The sequence below is a fragment of the Notechis scutatus genome, chromosome 15 (genome assembly GCF_049901735.1).
Source record: "Notechis scutatus isolate UNSWTSFEM ecotype Mainland chromosome 15, rNotScu1.2, whole genome shotgun sequence".
Classification (NCBI taxonomy): Eukaryota; Metazoa; Chordata; class Lepidosauria; order Squamata; family Elapidae; genus Notechis; species Notechis scutatus.
In genome coordinates this window covers 531552-553403 of record NC_142023.1, presented here as the reverse complement: position 1 = coordinate 553403, position 21852 = coordinate 531552, and the positions used below count along the sequence as shown (strand labels likewise).

Below are 21852 nucleotides of genomic sequence, written 5' to 3'. Positions count from 1 at the left end.
TCTAGGCGCGTCTGAGGAGACATAAAATGCGCGCCGCTTCCTTTTCCCTCCCGTCATTTCGTCTCTTCCTGCGCTGGTCAAAAACACCTAACTGCCCCTCCCCCCCAAAAAACCTGCCACTCTCGAAGTCCCCAGGGACTCGGGGCTGCTTCGCCCAGAAAGCGGCTGAGGCGCCGGATGAGCGGGCGGCGGGCAGAGCAGCCCCCCCCGTGGCTTCTCCTTCCAGACGGAGCCCGAGGCTTCGTCTTCGGGTTCCAGAGGCCCGCCGGGCAAACGGGGACCGGGCGGTCTCCTCGGCCGCGAAGGGGCTGGGGCGAAACCCAGCTGCTGCCGCCTCGGGGCTCCTTCGCCCCCGGAAGGCCCCTAGGCCTCTCCTGCAGGCTTCCCCGGCCAGTTCCCCCTCGCCAGGCCGGCGTCCGCCAGCAGCGCTCGGCACGCAGTCGGCGGCGTCGCGGGAACCCCGGAGGCTGGGCGGAGCCGCCGCCGCCCCTCGCCCGCCCCGCCGCTCTTCTCCAGCCGGCCAGCCAGGAGCCGCCGCGGCCGCGCCCTCCACGCCGACGGCCGGCTCGCAGGGGCGGGGAGAAGGGGCGGAGAGGCAGGCAGGGAGGAAGGGAAGGAGGAGACCCTCCGCCGCGCCGCCTCTCCACAAAAGAGCCCAGGCCCGGCCCGGCGGCTCGCAGCGGTGGCGGCCCGGCGGGGCTCTTTGTTCGCCGGTCGGGCGGCCCGGGAGCAGCAGGCGGCGCAGGCGGACGGAGAGGCGGGCCGGTGGGCGGCGCAGAGCAGGAGAGAGCCGCGGCCGGCGGGCATGAAGGGGCGGCGGGGCGCCCTGTCCCGCCCGCCGTCCTCCCGCAGCGCCCTCCGCAGTGAGCCTCGGCGGGGCTCCCGGTCGTCCTCCTGCGGTCCATGGCGGCGGCCCCCGGGCGGGGATGGCGGGGCCGGTGGGCGTAGGCAGCCCCCCGGGCGCCATGGCGGAGTGGCGGCAGTGCGGGCGCTGGCTGATCGACTGCAAGGTGCTGCCCGCCAACCACCGCGTGGTCTGGCCCTCGGCCGTGGTCTTCGAGCTGGCGCAGGCGCTGCGGGACGGCGTGCTGCTCTGCCAGCTGCTGCACAACCTCTCGCCCGGCTCCGTCGACCTCAAGGACATCAACTTCCGTCCGCAGATGTCGCAGGTAGGTCGCGCTCCCGGGCGGCGGCGGCGGCGCCTCCTCCCCGGGCACGGCGAGCGGAGCTGACCGGCCGCCTTCCCGCAGAGCCGCCCCTGCTTCCCTCCCGCCGGGCCGAGCGAGGGGAGCGGCGGGGACCCTCCGCGCGGGCTCCGGGTAGTGCGTGCCGAGGGTCCCCGGCGTGGGCGGCACCTGCCGGGGCTTCGTCCGGCGGGGAAGCGCGGATCGGGGATGCGCCGCGGGAGGGCGGAGGGCTCCGGTCCGGCGGCTCCTTCCTCGGCGGCCGCTTCGAAGTCGGGCCCCGAGTGAGCCGGCTTCGTCGCCAGCCGTCCGCTGCTCTCCCCGCAGGGCCCGGGTTTGCCGGCCAAAGGCGGCTCGGTGCCTCTGCTGCTTGGCCAGGCCGGCCCTCGGGCTTTGCGGCGGGGAGTGCCCGGGGAAGGAGGGCCCGACGCTGGAGCCTCCCTCCGCTCCAGGCTTCTGGCTCAGGGTTGGGGGTCGCAGGGGCAGATTCCGGGAGCCTTTACGGGGAGGGGGCGGTGCTGCCTTCCGGCCCCTGAGCCCCGAGAGGAGTTGCAGCATTTGGGACTTTCCACCCAGGACCGTTTCACAGAGCGGGACTGCCCGGAGGCCCGGAGCTGATGCTCTGTGCAGTCCTGGCTGGGGGGGGGAGGCTGCTCCCCAGAGCCCAAATCTGAACCTACCCAGGTTTCAGCGAAGCCCATGTTGTAATGGTGAGAGGTTTCTTGCAAGACAGGATGTGAGGGGAAGGGGGGCCCTTGTCTCAGGGGAGACCCTGAGGGCCTGGGTGGGGTGAGGGGTCCCTGCTGTGGGCCCAGGAGCAGCTGCATTTGTGGTCTGGACTGTGGACAGGCAAGGGGGAAGTGAAGGTCATCCTTTCAAAATGTGTGTGTGTGTGTCTCTGTGCTTGTGCAGATAAATCCTGCCATTCATTCACTTGTGAATGAATCTAATCGCTGGAAAACACCTTCAGCCTGGCAGAGAGGAAGGCCGAGAAGGGTCTCTCTCGCCTCTAAATCAGTCCTGAGGGAGAGTCCTGCTTTTTGGCAAGAACTGGCCCTTCCCGGAAGGGTGGAGGCTTCTTCCCTAGGAACACGCAGTGTCAAAGTGGGGTGCTGCCGACCCAGCCATTGGTCCACTTATCCATGCATTGGCCACGTTGCTCTCCACATATTTGCTCCACAAACGTTTGCTGGGTTAAAGTTTGAATCTCTTGTGCCCAGAAAGCAAGGAAAACACAGGAGAGATAATTCAAGGAAGTAACACCCCCGAAAGCCAGGAATCTGGGTTAGTGTTCAGCATTAAGGTGGTCAGTTTTTCTCCTCTGGGCTTCCTAGAGACAGGCAAGCCTTGATGGAGAGACAGTCTGAAAGCTGTCCAAGCAGAGGAGGCACTAAACAAAACGCAGAAGGCTGAAAGAAGGGGGGAGAGCAGGTAGAGGATGGGAGTCATTACTGGGCTGCCCCCTGGTGAATGAGCCCCAGAGTCTCCTTGGCAGCAGCTGATGGACTCTGCCTAGTTTGTGTGGTGGTGCAATATTTGAGCAGGCCTTGCTGATTGACAACTGCCTTAGAGCCAAGGCGGGGGGGGGTGCAGAATGGCCTGAGGGGGATGTCAGCCTGGCAGGGTGGAATTGTTGTTTGGAAGGCAGAGCAGCCTCCTGTCTGTGTTTGCTGCGCGCATCGGTTGGCTTAAAGCTCTTCTTCTCAATCCTGGCCCTTGGTCAGCTTCCTGCTCTGCCAAGCAAAGGTGTCACTCTTCCCTCCCACCCCTCCCTCCATCAGAGAGGGATTCATATTTTAAAGAAAAGGAGAGGGTGGGTGGGTGGGGGCAGAGGACGCTCCCAAGGCTGAATCCAGGATGAAACTTTTAAGCATGAAACTTTTATCAGGCCGACAAAGGTTTATAGGCATTTTAAATTTGCTAGAATTTGCCTAGAAATTAAAAATGCAGACGTCAAAGAATTTGCGATTGCTATTTTAGCCCGTCCCTCTGCCCTTCTGCAGGGATGGGGCCCTGCAGCTCAGGTCCCTCAAACCCAGGCTTTCCACTCAAAAAAACTTGCCACTCAGTTCACTGGCAAGAAGACTCCAGTTCTTGGCCATCCAGTCTGGTAAAGCGGCTGTGTTCTCAGCCACCAAAAATGGGGGAACCCGGCTGACCTCTCCTCCTTTTTTCTCCCTGCGGGAGGCCTCAGTCTTGGCAAAGGGTCATCCATGGAGCCCTCCAGTTGGCCCTGGAGCTTCCCAGGAGGGGCACCAGGCTCACAGTGGTGCGTCCTTCCCTTCCCAAAGGGCTGCAGGGCACAGTCCGTCTCTGCTGCCCATGAGGTTTCCTGAAACCCTAAAAATGTCCCGGTGGGAGAGGGGTTGGGGGCTGCAGGAGTTCCACAAAAAGGGCGTGAATCTGCGGGAGGGCAGCTGCCCCCTTTCTGACTGACTGGGGGGGTCCCCGGGTGTCCTGGAAGCATTTGGGGCCCCTTCCTTCTTCCCAAGGCTGGCTGTTACTTGCCTGCGGAGCTTCTGCCTCATTTCCCAGGAGGACTGCTGCCCGCCTCCCTCTTTAGCTATGGCACTTGGCGTGCGTGTGTCCGTGTGTGTGTGTCCCCGTGTGTGTGTGTGTGTGTGTGTGTGTGTGAGAGAGAGAGAGAGAGAGAGAGAGAGAGCAGCCCCTGCCCTTTCTGTGCCATCTGTCAAAAATGGTGTAGGGTCTGCTTGGGTGGGTTAAATCATAATGAAAATTAGAATATCTCGTATAAAATGATGGAAAAATAGTCAAATGAATGTTTAATAATTGATATTATATAAGCGCAAGCTAGATCGATAAGGTGAGAATTTATATAACTTGTGAGTAATGGTAAAAAAAGGATAGCACAAAAGATTGTAGCCAACTGACACACTGTATGTATATAATTGAAAGATGGTTTTATGTTTTTATGTTTTGTTCGTATGTTTGTTTTAAAAAATAAAAACTTTGTTTTAAATAAAAAAAAACGGTGTAGGGTCTGCTTGGGTGGGTGGGGGGTAGATTAGATGACCTACAAGGTCTCTCCAACTCTTTTAATCTGTATCTCTACCTGTGCAACTCTTTGGCCTCATCCCTTGCCTGATGCCTGCAGTTGTGGCAGCCATGTTGCTGCTAGCACACATGGAAGCCTTTGCACGGATGCCCATCCTTTTCTGTGGTGTGTGTAGAAGCACATTCCTTTGAACCCCTGGTCGGTTGGGAGTGGGGTGAGTTGCCGATGTTGTAGGTCACCATATTGAAATTTGGAGCAAAATGCTACATTTTAATAGAGCTGCCTCCTCGCCTTTTCTCCTGTCCAGCTAAGCTTGAACCTTTAATACGCACTAAAGTGTGTGTGGAGCCCTTTCCTCCCCCTGCAGACTCGGGCTCTGCATTCCTTGCACTTCTCTGGAAGGAGCAATAAGGACGACCACCACAACAGTGTTTGCATAAGTGCAGCAGCCACACAGCTGAAAAAGGCGGCCTGCTCTCAGAGCTGAGCCCTGCCAGGGGCGAAGGAGCTGGTCTCTTCCTGCTGGGGATTAAGCCAGGAGGGGGGCTGTTTCCGTCCCCCACCCCACCCCCGCTGGCTGTGCCTGGAAACCGGCTGCTGCCCTGATTAAAAGGTCATAAATAAATAATGGCTGGGCCGTAAGAACCTTTGATCCGTCCTGCTGATGGGGGGGGGGGGGGGCTCCTAGATCCGAGAGCCCTCCTGACTGGCTGAGACCTCTCCTAATCCCAGCAGAGCTGGGGTGGGGGGGCTGGGAGATCCCTGCCTGGAGGAGGCTGCCCCGTGTGGGGCTTCTTCTGCGCTAATGGGCTTCCAGGAAGGCAGGGAACGTCTCTGGCCCAGAAGCTGCTCTTAGACTCCAAGTTGTCCTTGGCTTTTGGCCGCTGGCCTGGGCTCCACGCCCTGCTGCAGACTCCCAGGTCGGCCTTTCTTCTCTCTTAGCCAGGAGAGGAGGTGACCCAAAGGAAGAGCTGAGTGAGGCTGCTCTCAAACATGTGCGATTCCATCCCTGCATTAATAAATTGACAAAAGATCTGCATGCTTTATGCATGCCAGGCTCTGACACCGAAAGAGAAGCGAGTACTAGAAGACCTACAGATGCCTTGAAAGAAGAAAGTGGAATGATTCAGCCTTTGGGAGTCAAAAAGCCTGGAGACCCGCTTCAATTCTCCTAGAAGTCTTCTTTAAATCTTCCTTTGCTTGGCTCTGCCCTCCCTGTTATGTGCGTAGGCGTTCTTCCCTCTCCTAACTCCTCCCTCCTCTTCCTCCACCCCCTCCATCTTCTCTTTGTTGAGTTTTAGATTTGACAGTCATAGTCTAACTGTGCCGGGGCACTCACTGCGCATAGGCCCTCCTCTGTGGGATTTTGACAACTGTTGGTTGACTGCAAAGGTAGTTTCCAGACAGCAACACACCAGGCTGTCCCTGTTCCAAAATGGGCTGGTCTTGCATGCACACCATTTGCACCGAACGCAGCATGTGGCAGGGATGCCACTAAGGCTCATAGCCTTGTCTGCACCTTCTGCATATGACGAAAAAGTGTTCTGGGGGAAGCATTGGAGGCCAACATCTGATGGTGCCCTTGGCATAGGGAGGATTGTAGCTTGGTATGTAGGCAAACTGCAGACGCTACAAGGAGGGGCTGGAATGGGATTTTAATAACCACCACCACCACAACAACAGCAACAATAATACTAATACTAATAATAACAACAATAATAATAATAATAACAAAACAATAACAACAACAACAACAACAACAATAATAATAATAATAATAATAATAATAATAATAATAATAATAATAATAATAATAATAATAATAATAATAATAATAATAATAATAATAATAATAATAATAATAATAATAATAATAATAATAATAATAATAATAATAATAATAATGATAATGATAATAATAACAATAATAATAATAATAACAAAACAACAACAACAACAACAACAACAACAACAACAACAACAACAACAACAACAATAACAACAATAATAACAATAATAACAATAATAATAATAATAATAATAATAACAATAACAACAATAACAACAATAACAACAATAATAACAATAATAATAATAATAATAATAATAATAATAATAATAATAATAATAATAATAATAATAATAATAATAATAATAATAATAATAATAATTAATAATAGCATGAGTAGCAACCCAGAGCAGCTTTTCTGTGAAGACCAGATAACTGCAGGTTACAGAAAAATGTGTGAATGGGAGAAAGTCAGCTTAGCACACCTTTGTTCAGTAAACATATGATGGTGATCAGGCTGGCATAATGGTGGGTGGTGGCTCTGGCGGTGGAGCTGAAGGTGGATGGCTGAACCTGGCCAGGGTGGGATGCTTAAGAGATGCTCCCAGACTAAGGTGGGAGTGCCTCTGGCACTCATCTCATGCGTGTCCTGCTAAAAGCTTTGGTGTCAGAGATCTCTGTGCAGGAGGCACCCTTTGGGTGCCAGAGATGCCATCCTGTTGGCAGAGACCCCCAACCAGGTTCCCAAATATCAGGGGGCTGAATCTGGATATGATTGGACGGAAGACTGAGATGTCGTTCCCGACAGGGAAAAGAACCCAAATGTTTCCACGCGACACACAAATGTTGGAAATTAGTGCAAAAAAGTACATTTGCTTATTTTGGCAAAATATTTACTAATGATGAGGAAATGATAAATTCTGTTAGAAAAGTATCATCTGGTAGCATATGTCTGCTGTGAGGAATGACTGTCTCTCGAAGGAAGTGAAAATGGCTGCGTGTGTCAGGGTTGCCTGGGTTGCCATATTGAAATTTGAGTTGTGTAGGTCTGGGGAACAAGTCAGGATGAGGGCCGTGGTTGTGACCAGGTTTCTCTGCGTAGGCCAAGAAAAACTGCTGCTCCTCAGGGAAAGATTTGGAATTGAGTTGCTATAAATTGATCAGTAAAATAAATAATAAATATCTGAGAAGATGATGCCCCTTTGCACATCAAGCCCCATTTTACATCATTATCCGCATCCAGTTTTGGTCACCACAATGTAAAAAAAATGTGGAGACTCCAGAAAGAGTGTAGAGAAGAGCAAGAGACTAGGGGCCTGGAGGCTAAAATATATAAAGAACGGTTGCTGGAATTGGGTATGTGTAGTTTGATGAGAAGAAGGACTTCCAATACTTGAGGGGCTGCCAGAAAGAAGAGGGATTCCCCAAATCTCCTGAGGGCGGGACAAGAAGCAATGGGTGGAAACTAATCAAGGAGAGAAGCAACCTGGAACTAAGGAGACATTTCCTGACAGAACAATTAACCGATGGAACAACCTGCCTCCAGAAGTTTTGAATTCTCCATCACTGGAAGTTTTTAAGAAGGGATTGGACAACCATTTGTCTGAAGTGGTGTGGGATTTCCTGCCTGTGCAGGGGGTTGGACTAGAAGATCTCCAAGGTCCCTTCCAACTCTGTTGTTCCCTACCCCACGCTACTCTACTCTACTCTACTCCCAGCTATGCTATTCCTATTCCCATTCTATTCCTATTCTATCTGATCCACCGTGCCCAACCTCTGGTCAAAGGCAGCCTACACCCACCAAAAGTTGCCCCCCATTTTGCCAGGGCTGACTCATGAGGACCAGGGTAAGGACAAAGCGACAAGCCGAGCTACCAAAGGCCGGGTTGCTCTCTGCGCACTCAACCTGCATGTCTTGCCAGAAGAATTTTATGGACTGGGAATCCCCCCCCCCCCCGCTTTAGAATTACATTCCCTGACAACTTTCACAACTTTGGCCGAAAAGGGAAGGCTTGTTCGAAAGGCCCTAAGCAGCTTGGCAGTGATTCCTGCAGATTTGTGGTTGCTTCTGTTGGGCAGATCCAGCATTTACCCTCCCTTGGCAGAGAAGGAGGCCTTGGAGGTCCCTGCAGCCAGGGCTGGAAACAGTCCAGAGCAGGGGTCTCCAACCTTGGCAACTTTAAGCCTTGTGGACTTCAACTCCCAGAATTCCTCAGCCAGCAAAGCTGGGAGTTGAAGTCCACAAGGCTTAACCTTGCCAAGGTTGGAAGCCCCTAGTCTAGAGCACTGAGCGATGGTCTGCTTGCTTGACCGGTGATGGGATGGTCCACTTCAAAGACTCGGTGGGTGATAAGCAGCAAGCATCTGTGATGGCCTAAGTGGTCAGGAGGAGAGCGCAGGCCAGTCTTTGCAACGGTCTGGTCCAACGCCCTCACATAGCGCCATGATGGTTGAAGCAGCAGATTCCTTCTGGCGGTCATTCTTGGCCATCCTGATATTTTCCAGTTAGCGAACCTGAGGATGATGCCGTGTAATGTGTCAAATGCAGCCGATATTGCAGGACAACAGTTGGAAAGTGAGGGCCAAAGGAGCACCCCCCTCCTTGTCCAAAGATGCCTGCCCCAGAGCATTGTGCTACTGCCCTCTCTGTCCCAGGCAAGACAGGTGGGTCTGGGGTCCGGCCAGGCCCCTCTGAAAGCCAATTCCACAGGGTTCTGCTGCTGAAGAGGGAGCCTTTGAGGGTCCCCCTCGGGGATGTGCCTGTTTTTAAACGGGCTGCACGTAGGCATTTGGGTTTTTTCCCCTTCCTAAAGAGCACCTGAGGAAGAATGGGCTTGGGCAGCCCCTTCCCCTCTTCCACTGCTGTCCCAAGATTGGGGAAAGGATGGGGAGGGCGATTTTGCTGTGCAGGCTCTGCCCCAACTGGCTGACCCGGGATCTGGGGGCTGGCGGTGCAATTGCCTGCAAGGAAGCCCAGCGGCTTCTGCAGGATGGCAGGAGGAGCTGGGTGACTTCACTGAATTTGGCCCAGTGAGGAGGGACTATCCGTGGAAGGAAACGTCCAAGGAGGAGGATTTGGTTGCGTGCCAGTGGCATGGAAAGCCATCTGAGGAGGGAGGGGGACAGGCTGGTCCCTCCTGGCCTTCATGCAGTGAGGTGAGAGCGGCCTTCCAGCCTTCACAGGGGCCACGTTGCTGGGTCTTGGCCATTCCCTGCAGCTTCTCCTTGTGGGGCAGGCCTGGGGTTCAGTTTTTGCTGTCCCCGTGACCTCAGGCTTTCCTCCTCTGCGGCCTCAATAAGAGCCTCCACCCATCCGATAGTGGAGTAGAGCCCCTCGCCCTTTTCTTCGGAGGGGGGGGGAAGGGCTTCAGACTCCCCGCCTGCAGTTGGGGCTGCTCCCATCCAGGGCCTGTTTCTCCCTTTCCCTCCTGGTGGATGGGGCAGACGGGGCCGGTTCCTCAGATTCCTGGGCAGCATCGCTCAATGTCTCCTGCCTGCTGGCATTGTGGACCCAATGCAGGCATTGTGGACCCCCCTGCCAGGAACTTTGCTCCAGTAGAACAGACAATGGGTGGCAGTGGTGGTGGGGTGGGGGCTAGAGCTCTGGAAAAGCCCAGAAGCTCTCATGCCCCCCCCCCTGCTTGGTCCTTCCTCTGCCCAGCTGGGCAAAGGGCTCCGAAGTTCCTGGCAGCGCATTTTCCAGGAATGAGAGGGGAGGTTTGCCTTTGGTACCTTCGGCCAATCACTTTCTCTCAGCCCAGCCTACCTCACAGGGCGGTTGTGGGGAAAGCAGGAGGGGGAGGAGGTGTGTTCTCTGACTTAAAGTCATTTGTGAAAATAATAAAGGGTGAGCTGGCATGTCGGACCACCCACCGCTAATCAGCCAAGCTAAGAAATGTCGGGTGAGATGGGGACTGGCCTGTGGGGTGAGCCCTCTGCTTCTCCCCCCTCGGGATGGAGGGTTTAAGCCGCCCAGCCAAGTCTGGGGATTTGTGGTCAATCATCTGCAACTGCCCCTGGATGCAATGCCTGGTAGTTGGGATCTTCTGCGGGGCATCAGGGCTCAGGAACGGAGCGAAGGCATTTAGTGAAATTCATTAAAACCCATGAGGCTCCTCACTGGTTTTGCCCTCTCGATACAGTGGGAAGCACTTCCCCCCACAGCCGGATGATCTAGGGCAGAAAAGCCGTGGTGTTAACATTGCTCCCCCTTGTTATAAGCGGCTGTGATATCACCCCTTCCCTGGGGACCTCAGCTTTGCCTTGGATGAAGTCGGTACCTACCGTGTTTCTGTTGGTCTCAGAATCCTGGGGCAGCCCTGAGTAAAGTTAAGTTTTAGGTTCATACAGCCGAGCCAAGTTCCTCCAGGAGAGGGTCCCCTTGTTAGGACTTGGATTGGGCTGGGAGGTGGTGCCCCCCCCGCCTTTCCTTAGGGGCTACTTCAACTGCCCCGTGGGGGGGGGGGAAGCAGGACCAGGCTCCTTTTCAGGAGATAATGTTCAGCTATTTTTTTTGGGGGGGGGGAACCCACCTCATTCTTGTCTGGGGTGAGAAGAAAAGAAAGGAAAGGAAAGGAAAGGAAAGGAAAGAAGAAGGAACGAAGAAGGAACGAAGAAGGAAAGAAGGAAAGGAAAGAAAGAGGAAAAGAAGAAAGAAAAGAAAGAAAGAAAGAAAGAAAGAAAGAAAGAAAGAAAGAAAGAAAAGAAAAGAAAAGAAAAGAAAAGAAAAGAAAAGAAAAAGAAAGAAAGAAAGAAAGGAAAGAAAGGAAAGAAAGGAAAGAAAAAGAAAGAAAAAAAAAAAGAAAGACAGAAAGAAAAAGAAGAAAAAGAAGAAAGAAAGAAAGAAAAAGAAGGAAAGGAAAGAAAAAGAAAGAAAAGAAACAAAGAAAGAAAGAAAGAAGAAAGAAAGGAAAGAAAAAGAAGAAAGAAAGAGAAAGGAAGGAAAGAAGAAAGAACGAAGAAAGGAAAGAAAAAAAGGAAAGAAAAAGAAAGGAAAGAAAGAAGAAAGGAAAGAAGGAAAGAAAGAAAGAGAAAAAGAAAGAAGGGGGGGTCAACCTTTCTGCAAAACACCTGAAGGCAAGAAGCGATGGATGGAAGCTTATCAAGGAGGAATCCAACCTAGAAGTAAGGAGGAATTTCCGAACAGGCAGAACAATGAACCGGTGGAAGAACTTGCCTCCAGAGGTTGTGGGTGCTCCAACACTGGAAGATTTTAACAAAAGAGACTGGGACCGCCATTTGTCTGAAATGGTAGGGGGTCTCCTGCTTGAGTGGGGCTGGACTAGGTGACCTCCAAGGGCTCTTCCAATTCTATTCTTCTGCATTCTGGGGATTCTCTCCACCTGCCTTTCAGGGATTCTTGCTTGATGTTCCTGTGTCCACGAGGTCACCCACAGGAGAGGCTTCCACGGGTGGCTCTGCAATAGCACAGCGTTCTTAGTTGGCTCCTTGGAGTTGTGGGTGGGCGTTTCCTTCACCCTCTTTTCTTAAACAGAAACTTCGCCTTTGGCGTTTTCTCCTTTGCCCGAACAAACTCGGCCTGAGTTTGGGGTCCCCAGAATGAGGGAGGGGCAGCTGGGCCCCTCTGGGGTGTTCGGGGCTGTTTGCTCTTCAGGGCCCCTGAGAAGAATCCCCTGGGGCCTCTGGGAGGGGGCTGATCCGAGGGGATGAGTGGGAAGGCGGCACTAGGGGGTTGGCCAGCTGCCCGGCTCGAGGCCTTGTAGCCCCTTCCCCACGTTGGCTGGCACAAGGTCTCCAGGCAGACTTTTTTGGGGGCGTGGGGGTGTGTGCTGTGCTCTGGTAACCCTATGGGGCTGCAGGGGGAAGCGTTACCAGGGACTTCAAAGGGGTTTCTAAGCCCCCTCCCTTGTGGAGAGCCCCTTGGCTGTTCCTTCTCTTGCCTTGCCTCGCCCTGCCTGGACAAGGGGGCGGTGGGTGCCCCTTGCTCCTGGCTTGGGAGGCGCCCAGGTGAACACTCTGCAGGTATGCCAGGCCCCTTTCATTCCTGGTAGGGAGAAGGGAGGCTGGGCAGTTGGGGTCTGGTGTCAGGCAGCCTACAGAGCTGCACAGAGGGGGGAAGGGGCTTTTGCTCCTAAAGAGGGGAGAAGACCCCCCTGCCCCCCCCCCCCGCTGGAAACGCCTCCAGGGGTCAAACAAAGCTCAGCATTCTTGCTCTGCTGGAAGGGCTGAACCTTCTCCTTCCTACTTGTGCAAAACAGCTGCCCTGGTCGAAGGAGGCTCACATTGTGCTGGAGGGAGAGGCTGATGCTAGTTATCCCCACATCTCCACCCTCCTGCCGGCTGAGCGGCTCAGATTTCGTGCCTTGTTACAGCTTTTGCTTCACAGGTGAACTTTTGTGGCTTGGGGCTGCCTTTGCCGTGCAGGGTGGAGGAGCCTACTCATTACGCTCTGATTTAGATGGCGGCCTGCGAGTGCCCCAGACGCCCGCCCGGGGCTGGCACTCCCCCGCCTCCGTTTCCGGCACACCGTTGCTATTCATGCCAGCCTCCCTGCTGGGCTCAGTGCCATTTTCAGGAGGAATTTGCTTCCCTGCTCGAATCCGGCGGGGGCGGGGGGGGGCTCCAACCTAGAAGAAGCTCAGCAGGGGAATAGCGGCCCAAGGGGGGGCAGCATCCGGGGGCTCCCCTGGCCCCAGGGCCCTGGGCCGAGTGAAGTTGGGGGTGGAGGAGCATCTGAGCCTTAAGAAAATCCGGAGCGACTTGTGCTTTGGCCTTCTGGACATGGTCTTGCCCCTCTCCGAGGATTTGGACATGGTGGCTGTGCCTGGCACCCGGGCCCTGCCAGCTCTGCCTCTCTTTCCCGGATGCTGTGAAGCTCCTTGCAGCTGCTCTGTGGGGTTTGCGCACATCCAGCTCCAGGCTGACCCCCCCAAGGCAGATCTTCTGGGTGTCTGCCTGGTGTGCGGGACAGCTGAGCTACCGCTGCTGCTGCTGCTGCTCTGAGCTGGACCCTGGTGTGGAATCTCCTTCAGAGACGCTCTGGGCACCCTCCCCACGGCCAGGGCAGCCTCCGCAGCTCACTGTCTGTGCCCCCAGGCCACGATTCTCTCCCGCCATCAACTCAGAGGCTTTGGCCGATGCCCACCGGGACATTCCTGCGTTTGAGGGAGGGGGGCTGCCTGGTGCATTGGGCAGCCAGGCTGAGGCTCCCTTGCCCGGGGGAGGGGGGGCAGGTCCTGCTGCTGGAGACTGTGGCTTGATTGAATGGCTGACCCGTCTCCCCCAGGGGAGGGGAGGGGACTGCAGTCCTTTCTGGGGAAAATTGGGCAGCTGGGATTCGGTGCAGATTGTGAGACTGAGTCCCTGATTCTTTTCTGACTGGGGTAGAGGTGGGGGGAGGGGCAGCTTATGCATTAACAGTTGAGTTACTTAGTCAAAGGGCCTGCTGGGGAGTCATACAAATTCCGGAGGAGTTTCCTAGAAAATACTGCGTGTCAACTCATAAAACATGAGTTGAAGTTTTGTGTGTGTGTGTGTGTGTGTGTGTGTGTGTGTGTAACTTCTCTCTTCAGTAAGCATGGGGGCTTCAGATGGCGGCTTGCAGGAAAGGCCCCCCCCCCACCCCCAAATGCTGTTTTTGGAGGGAACGTTTTGTGGCATTTTCCTGGTGGGCCCTCAAAGCCTGAGTCAGAAGAGCTACTTTGGCATGAGCTGACTCCCACCCCCACCCCCCCCAAGCCCCCCCACCCCGACCGGTTATCAGGAGCAGCCCTGCTTTGGGTCCAGGCGATCCGTGGGGGCCTCTCTGCCTTTGGGAGCCGCTCTCGGCCTCGGTGCGATGTCTGCTTCCCTTGTGGGGATGGGACCTGAGAGCAGGATTCCAGGACTTGAGGGGCTGCCCCAAAGAAGAGTTGGGGGTCAAATTATTCTCCAAATTGTCCTCCAGGGCAGGACAAGAAACAATGGGTGGAAACTGATCAAAGAGAGAAGCAATCTGGAATTGAGGAAAAACTTCCTAACAGGGAGGACAATGAACCAGTGGAACTGCTTGCCACCAGAAGTTGTGGCTGCTCCATCCCTGGAGGTTTTTAAGAAGAGACTGGACGGTCACTTGTCTGAGGTGGTATAGGATCTCTTACTTGAGCAGGGGGCTGGACTAGAAGACCTCCAAGGTCCCTTCCAGCTCTATTCTAAGATTCTGAGCTTTGCACTGAATTTACCTCAGAGTCTTTCCCTTGAGAAAAGAGGAGCGGGAGCAGCCATCTTGTGAGGAAGCAGCTTCTGGCTGGCATGAACCGGGAGAGGGGCCGGGCGGGGGGCTTCCAGTCAGTGTCATCTCCCGGCGACTGCCTGCATCAAATCCTGGCGATTTTCAGGCAAGCCATTGTGTCTTTCCTAGGGCTCTGAAGGAGGGACTGGCGCAAGGTCAGCCTGCTGGTTTCCTGTCTGGGGGCAGGACTGGAACTCGGGTCATCCCAGATTCTAGCCTGGTAAATTTGCAAATGTCTCTTCGTCCTGCTTCGGACCTCAGGGAGAGAAAGAAGGCGAGGCAGCAGTCCGGGGTGTTTGTGCATCTGTGTGTTTGTGTGAAGAAGGGGCCACGGGAGCAGAGATATCAGCCACTTTGTTGCCAGGAGCCTCCCCTTCCCCCACGCCCTGCCATAATCCTGCTATGGTTCTTGTGGTGGTGAGTTCCATAAGTCAGGGGTCTCCAACCTTCTCTGCTTTAAGCCGGGAGGACTTCAACTCCCAGAATTCCCCAGCCAGCATAGCTTGCTCTCTTGTATCCCTTCCTCTGCACTCATTTTAGCTGGTAAGATAAAAAGAAACAGACACGGCTGGCTGGGGAATTCTGGGAGTTGAAGTCCTCCAGGCTTAAAGCGGCCAGGGTTGGAGACCCCTGCCATAAGTGAGGCAGCGAGGGGTCTGTACTCCCCACTAGTGAAAACTTGAGAGATCTGTGTTTTGATTTTCGGTTGTCCCCGCAAAGAAAACTCACGCTTGGCACCCCGCTTAGCTCTGGCCTCCCGTTAGCAGAGGCTTTGGGGGTGGGTGGGTGGGCGGGCAGGGGAAGGCAGCCAGAGTGGCTGCCCTCCTTCGCCAGGGAGGGGGCAGGCGTAGGAGGAGCCCCCAGTGGGGCTGCCTTGCGAGAGGAGGGAGGGTCTCCCTGCCCAGCTCTCTTCACAGACCCCCTGCGTCATACAGAGCAGCAGCAGCAGCAGCAGCAGCAGATCTCCTCGTCAGTGGAGACCGAAGCAAAATCTAATTTCCTCTCACTGGGATTTCATTTATTTTCTGCCCAGCCTGATAAGAGGAGGATCTGCCTGCCCCAGCCGCCTCTCCTCCAGGCCAAACAGTCTCCCGGAAGGCCCCTCCAGGGCTTTCCACCCTTTTCCTCCTCTTGTTCTCCTGCTGCGCTTAGGTCGGTCGGTCGTGAAGGGCGGAGGGAGAGAGGGGTCAGAAGGAGCAGCCTCTTAAGGGGGGCTGGGTCAGGGACCCGAATGACCTGGCCAGGAGGTGGGTCACCGGCCAGGCTGCCCCCAGCCCCCCAAACTGTCTTCAGGGGCTGCTTTGTGTGAGTCCAGCTTTGCAATGAAGGGGAAAGGTGAAGCTGGTCGGTTGGTCCCTAGGAAAGAGGGAGGGCTGCCCTCTGTTTTGGGGAAGGCCCAGTGGAGGGAGGAGGGACGGGCAGGCTCTCCCAGGCTTTGGAAACGGAATTCCAGCTTTTCAAAGATGCTCCTTTTTGTGTGTGTGTGTGTGTGTGAAATGCTCAGAGCCTTTTGCTCACCCGCCGCAGAGAACAGCCTGGCTCTGTCTTTTTGCGGGGGAGGCTCTCTTCTGTGTGGGGCAGCCTCCAATGTGCAGAGGCCCCTCCAAGAGCAGCCCCCTCTGTCCTCCCCTGCAAGGAAAAGGGAGCCATTCAGAGGAGAAACACGCTGGATTTTGCAGAGCAAGACCGACAGGCAATGGGGGTGGGGGGGGGTAGGGAAGGTCTCTCTCTGGGGTCTTGGAGCGAGGGGGGAGTATCAGTGGGGCTCCACCCCTTAGTCTGTCCCCCTGCCTCCCCAGCTGCAGCAGCCACTCCTGTAAAGCCCCCTCTCAACACACCCAAGTGCCTCCCCTCCCAAGAGGGGCATTTTTCTTTAGCTCGGTGACTTCTTGGCTCTGCTTGCAGCGAGATAAGCAGCGGCCCAGCCCTGCCTCGCAGCCAGAAAGGGCCCGAGGGAGGCTCTTTCGGCATCCACCGCTGCCTCTCTCGCCCAGAAAAGCTTGCAGCTTCCCAGGAACCCCCCAAAGGCTTGGGCAGTGGGCCACCTGGCAACACACCTCTGGCCAGGCGGCCAGGGACCGTGCTGGTGTGCCCAGAGGGTCTTCCCACCTCAGTCCGTTGGCTTCCCCACTGCCGGGAGGAGCCGAAGCCCCCCTCGCGGGGTCCAGAGGGCAGGAAAGGCCTGGGAAGAAAGCCCCCTCCCATCCCGCTCTGCAGCTGTAGGCCCGAGGGTGGGGGGTGAAGGAGGCTCCCCTGACTCTATGCAGAACTGCCCACCCAGCCTTGTCCAGGGGCACCAGAGCTTCCTTGGCCTCAAGTCAATATTGCAGCTAAAAGAAAACAATGCACAAAATACAATGATAAGCCAGGTCTTGATTTTTTTTAAAAAATAACCTTGTTTAATAACCCCTTTGCAGGGTTGCCTCTCCTGCCTCCAGCAAAGGCTGAGAAGTGACTAGTCCTCAGGACACACACAAGGGGATTTGAGCAGAATGGGAGTGTGTGTGTGTGTGTGTCTGTCTGTCTATGTGTATGTGTCTGTTTGTGCAAAATGCAAAAGTGGGGAAGTCAGTGGGGAGGTTGGAGACGCTCTGGTGCGTCTGTCGAGGCCCCCAAAAAGCCCTCGACTCCCTTGGCCACCATATCTGAGCGAGAGGGGGCCGGGGCAGGGGTCTCTCTAGCTTCCTTGGGGCCAATCTTTGGCTCTCTTTTGGGGGCACTGGACCTGGGTGAGTCCCATAGGCTGTGTGAACCCAGGATTATGGTTGTGTGTCTTCCGTGTCTGAGAGGCTGCTGCCCCTCTTCCCCACCCCCACCGCTTGGACTGGGCGATTTGGGATTAGGCCACAGCCGGAGGGAGTGGGGGGAGGGTTTTCTCCTTTCAGACCCCTCCCCATTGCGGGGGTCTCTGTGGGAAAAGGCTCTCCAAGGGCTCCCCTTCTTCTTGCAGTTCCTTTGCCTGAAGAACATCCGGACTTTCCTGAAAGTGTGCCATGACAAGTTTGGCCTCCGGAACAGCGAGCTCTTCGACCCCTTCGACCTCTTCGACGTGCGGGACTTCGGAAAAGTAAGTGGGGGCTTTGGGTGGGGGAGGGGTCAAGTGGGAAGTGGCTTTTTCCCAGTTTCTGAAGCCCCCGAGGAAAATGCCTCTGAAGTGGGGCTCGAGATATGAGGAGAAGCACCTTGGCAACTGCCCAGGACAGGGGTCTCCAACCTTGGCACTTTAAGCCTGGCGGACTTCAACTCCCAGAACTCCCCAGCCAGCAAAGCCTGGTTGCCTGGCCAGAGGTTGTGTTGCCAGGTGGCCCAAGCCTTGGGGGAGGGGGTTTCCTGGGAAGCTGCAGGCTTAAAGTGGCCAAGGTTGGAGACCCCTGGCCCAGAAGCCCCCTGAGGTGTTGGCGGCCCCTTCTGGGTACAGCCGCTGCCGATTATGCAGCCACTGGCAACCAAGCAGGCCTTAAGGAGAGACGCCTCCACATTAGGTGCAGCACTGAGGGGGGGGCAGAAGCCTCCCCCCACCCCGCAGCTGTGTCCTGCAAGAGGCTGCTGAGCAGGTGCCCCTGGAGGTGCTTGGAGAGACCCTGTTAACATGGAGGGTCGACACTCTTGCGTTGCCTTCACCCTTCCAACCCAAATCACAGAAAGTTGCGTTGTTGAGGGAAGGGAATTCTTTTTGTAATTTGTAGAGCAGCTGCAGTCGTTCTACCCGTTTGGGCGTGTTTTAGGGCCCAAACCTGCTGCTGCCTAAATCATTGCAAATATACCTTTTTCATTAAGGACCTTCCAAAAATCACAACTCTTATTATGTAGGGAAGAAATCTTTTGGGGTGGAGGGGAAAGTCAAAACGAAATGCGGTTGCGTGGAAAGATCGCGTGGTCCCTCCCTGCCCGTTGAGCTTCCCATTTCAGTGTGCAGCATTTTGGCACCAGCTCTTTCCCCAACAACGGTGGTGACATTATAGCTGGTGCATTGCAGGGTTTTTAATTTCTCAGGGGGGCCATAGATGTAAATATGTATATGCTGCGCTGGGCTCTTTATGGATGGGAAGAAGTTTGGCTTCTTCTTGTCTGTGATTTCATGTTGGGAAACCTGAATTGGGAGGGGTCTTTGTGGAGCTCCCCCTCGCCTCTCTTCTGCCTGACTCCATGTCTGAACTTGCCTGGAGTCGTTTCAGGGGAAAGCAGATGTTTGATCTGGCAATTGCAAGCGAGGCATGTAGAGAGAAGAATTAAGGAGAGAAGAATTAAGAGGAGAAGAGTTAAGGGCTTCCCTGGCTGACTGCAAGAGCACTCAGGCTGCACCCTGCTGTGTAATAATGCTTTAAATCAGGGGTCTCCTACCTTGGAGCAAAGCCGGCTGGGGAATTCTGGGAGTTGAAGTCTGCCAGGCTTAAAGTTGCCAACGTTGGAGAGCCCTGCATTAAATGCTTTCTCTTTATATTTTATCTCTTGATTTCTACATGCCGGCGACGCATAGATTGAGTTCCCTGAACCACAAACCCACCATTTCACATGAGCCCGGCTGAGCATGTTGCATAATACAAGGCCACTCTGTCCCCAAAATGCTTGGAGTTCCCTGTTTTTTTTTTTTAAAAAAGAGAATTATATTTATTTTCATTAGCTTCATGCCTGGACCAGAGAGTATATATTTTCACGGAAATGTGGGTGTGAGCAATGGTACCGCTTTCATAATTCCCCACAAATTGGGCAAGATTTTCCCCACAGATTAAGCAAGGAAGCGTATTTCAGTTTCTAGGCCTTTAATTGATGGGTCTTAAGTCATTGTGCAGCTGACTGCAGTTTTCCAGGGCTGTGCACATTTGGTGTGTCTTGCTTGTGCCTCTCCGCTGAATGGGGTCTCTGTCTGCCCGCGTGGAGAAGGGCACGGCGTTCCTGGCCTCCTCTCGGGCATGCTGGGTTGCAAACACTGCTGCGCCGTTATCTGGAACTCGGTGTCAAGTGCTCCATGGTTGCACATTTAGCAGCTGATCCGGGATTTGAGGCCAGAGGTTGGGAGGTTGGGTAAAATGCCACATCCGAATTTCCAGCGAGTGAACACACGGGGAGTCCCCCTTGTAGCCAGGAGGAAAAGTGCCTTTCTCTGCCAGCTGGTGGGCATCCAGAAAAGAGCAAGTCGATGAGGGAAAGCAGGACTCCGGCCAGCCACAGGGGCCCTGATCCTTTTGCAGAGATGAGAAGATGTTCTCCTTAGAATGGGAGGTTGGTGCCCTGTGTAGTTGCACCAGGCCGGGGTGGGCAGGAGCGCTGTCCTGCCTCTGTCGGAGTCTGAATCAGAGGAGGAAGACGAACAGCCGACAGGGAGTGGGAGTGTGGCTCCGTTGGCTGTGGAGGAACCCGGGGAAGGGCAAAGTCCGGCTGGGCAGAGCAGGGAAGAGATGGAACAAGGGAGAGGGAGTTCAGAGGAAAACCCCTCTTCATCCTAGGGCACACAGGGAGGAACAGAGAAGGGAGCAATGTGAGTTGCGTGGCTTACGGGGGGAGGAAAGGGCCCTGATTCTCTTCTTTAGCTACAGCTGGGAAGAAAGTTTAAAAGAGATGCATGCTGAGTGCAACAGCTGCTGGGAGCAAACATGACTTTATTTTGTGTTGACTTTGGTTATCTGCATTCCTGGCATCCTCCCAACCATGTTGAGTTATTGCCGTGCCTTCGCATCTGGAATTCTTGCTCCTGCCTGCCGGACTAATTAGCTCATTAGCTCAACAGTTTTTGTTGACCACGTTTTGGACTTGAGTCTCTGCAGCCAAAGGCTGTTCCTGGGAGAGTTTTCCTCCAGCCCAGAAGGTAACCAGGACATTGGGGGCAAAGTTGGAGCTAATAAAGGGACTCTTACTGATAATCTGACTGGGTTGCCTTTGTGCCACGCTCCTTTGGGTCAGCACAAGTGCCTTCCCTGATTCTGAAGACTCCTGTCCGGCCACATCTAATGCTCTTTCATTCAACAGCCCCCATTTTGGCTTTAATGAGTGGGGTAGACTTGTTTTGAATCAGAACGGGCCCCCCGACTTCACTCCTACGCCCAGTTGCAAGTGAGAGTCCCTGGGAATGAAATGAGGCCACATTCCAAAGTTGGTGAAATACGATGGACTAGATTTGAAAATAGGAAAATGAACGATATATTATTCTCCACAGCAAAGGGAAGCAGAGACGGTTAAACTGATTCTTTTATCCAAATAAGAGATTGTATTTAATTTTGTCTCTATTTTGAAATTGCTTCCGGATTTTGTGTTTGCAATGAGGGGGGAAAAAATGAAACTTTGATTCTGTTTTTGTAAACTAGACTTGCTTATTGTTGTAGAAATGGCTTGTACATACTGCTGTGTGTAAAAGCAAATGCTTGCATTGTCGTTACCTTCTACTGTGCTAAGAGAGTCAGCAGTTGGTGCTTTTTTTCTTTTCTCCTGCTAACTATACCCCCTCTTTCCCCCTCCCTCTCTTCTTACTTTTCCATGTTTTTTTTCTTTGTATTTTATACTTTGATAAACTAATAAAAAAGTTAAGAGGGGAAAAATGAAATGAGGTCAGGCGCAGAATAATTCTACTGGGTTTGTCTGCCACCCTAAACTGCTCGGGGGGGCTCTTGCAGAGGACCCCCAACAACCATGATTACATCCCAAGACAGGAAGGTCCTGCTCAGAGGGCCCTCTGGCTGGGGCTGGGGGATTCTTCCTGGCCCACCTTGGCCTCTTGATATCCTTGGCCCTGCTGTCCGTGGAGACTCTCCGTCATCCATGATTGTTCCTGTTGTTTCCTTCAAAGAAGAAACAAAGACGGTCTGGTTGCTCCTTGAAAAGCACCTCTGGGACCCTGATGTCCTCCTGGCCCTCTCGAGGGGAGGGGGGTTGCAGGGGGTGATTTGGTCAGCTGGTCCTCCTTTATGAGCAGTGCTGTGCGGGAAGAGGTCAGTTTGGAGGCTCGGCTATGGGGGCCGCCCCAGGACTTCCCTTTTCCTGCTCCCATCTGTCATGCCCCTGTTGGAATCTGATTCCGAGGGGGAGGTCGAGCAGCTGACAGGGAGTGGGAGTGTGACTCTGGTGGCTGTGGAGGAAACTGGGGAAGGGCACAGGCCGGCTGGGCATTCAGAGGAAGACCCAGTCCCAGTCCCTCTTCATCCTGGGGCACACAGGGTGGAACGGAAAAGGGAGCAACGTGAGTTACCTGGGTTACGGGGGAGAAAAGGGCCCTGATTCCCTTCATTAGCTGCAGCTGGGAAAACAGGATTTGAAAAGAGTGTTTGCGCACAGCACCTTGCTGGAAACAAAGCGTGCATTATCTTTGTTTGTCAAGTCTTATCTGGGCTCTGGCGTCCTCCCAACTGTGTGTGTTATCTTTTGAAGTCTGCAATTCCTTATCCTGCCCTGTCTCGTTAATTGCTGCAGCTTGTGGTTTGTGTTGGTTTTTATTTATAATTTATATGTACTTTGGGTTGGACGGAATTTCTTCCCTTTAAAAACTGTTCTTGGGAGAGATTTTTCTCCAGCCGATGATAACTGGACATTGGGGGCCAAGTTGGAAGAATTAAAGGGACTTTACACACTTTTGTGATTTTGTTGCTTTTGTGCCACGCCCCTTTGGGTCATCACACCATCATAGTGGAGCTTCTGGGGAAACCTG

The 21852-nt window shown here is 54.2% G+C and overlaps 1 protein-coding gene across 6 annotated transcripts in view; it reads left to right on the top strand.

The window, feature by feature from the left end:
- Window positions 1-609: 609 nt before the first annotated feature.
- Window positions 610-21852, top strand: part of VAV2 (vav guanine nucleotide exchange factor 2) — a 112349-nt gene continuing 91106 nt past the window's right edge. For 2 of the 6 annotated variants that reach the window (XR_015745387.1, XM_087943858.1), the window contains exons 1-2: window positions 611-1169; window positions 17170-17286. Coding sequence is in view for 5 of the 6 variants with exons in the window: in XM_087943858.1 (XP_087799984.1) it covers window positions 927-1169; window positions 17170-17286 (360 nt within the window). In the remaining variant the exon portion in view is untranslated. Of the gene's footprint in view, window positions 1170-17169; window positions 17287-21852 lie in introns of all 6 variants that reach the window. The other 4 variants (XM_026689822.2, XM_087943859.1, XM_026689821.2 and 1 more) reach the window with 4 other exon arrangements.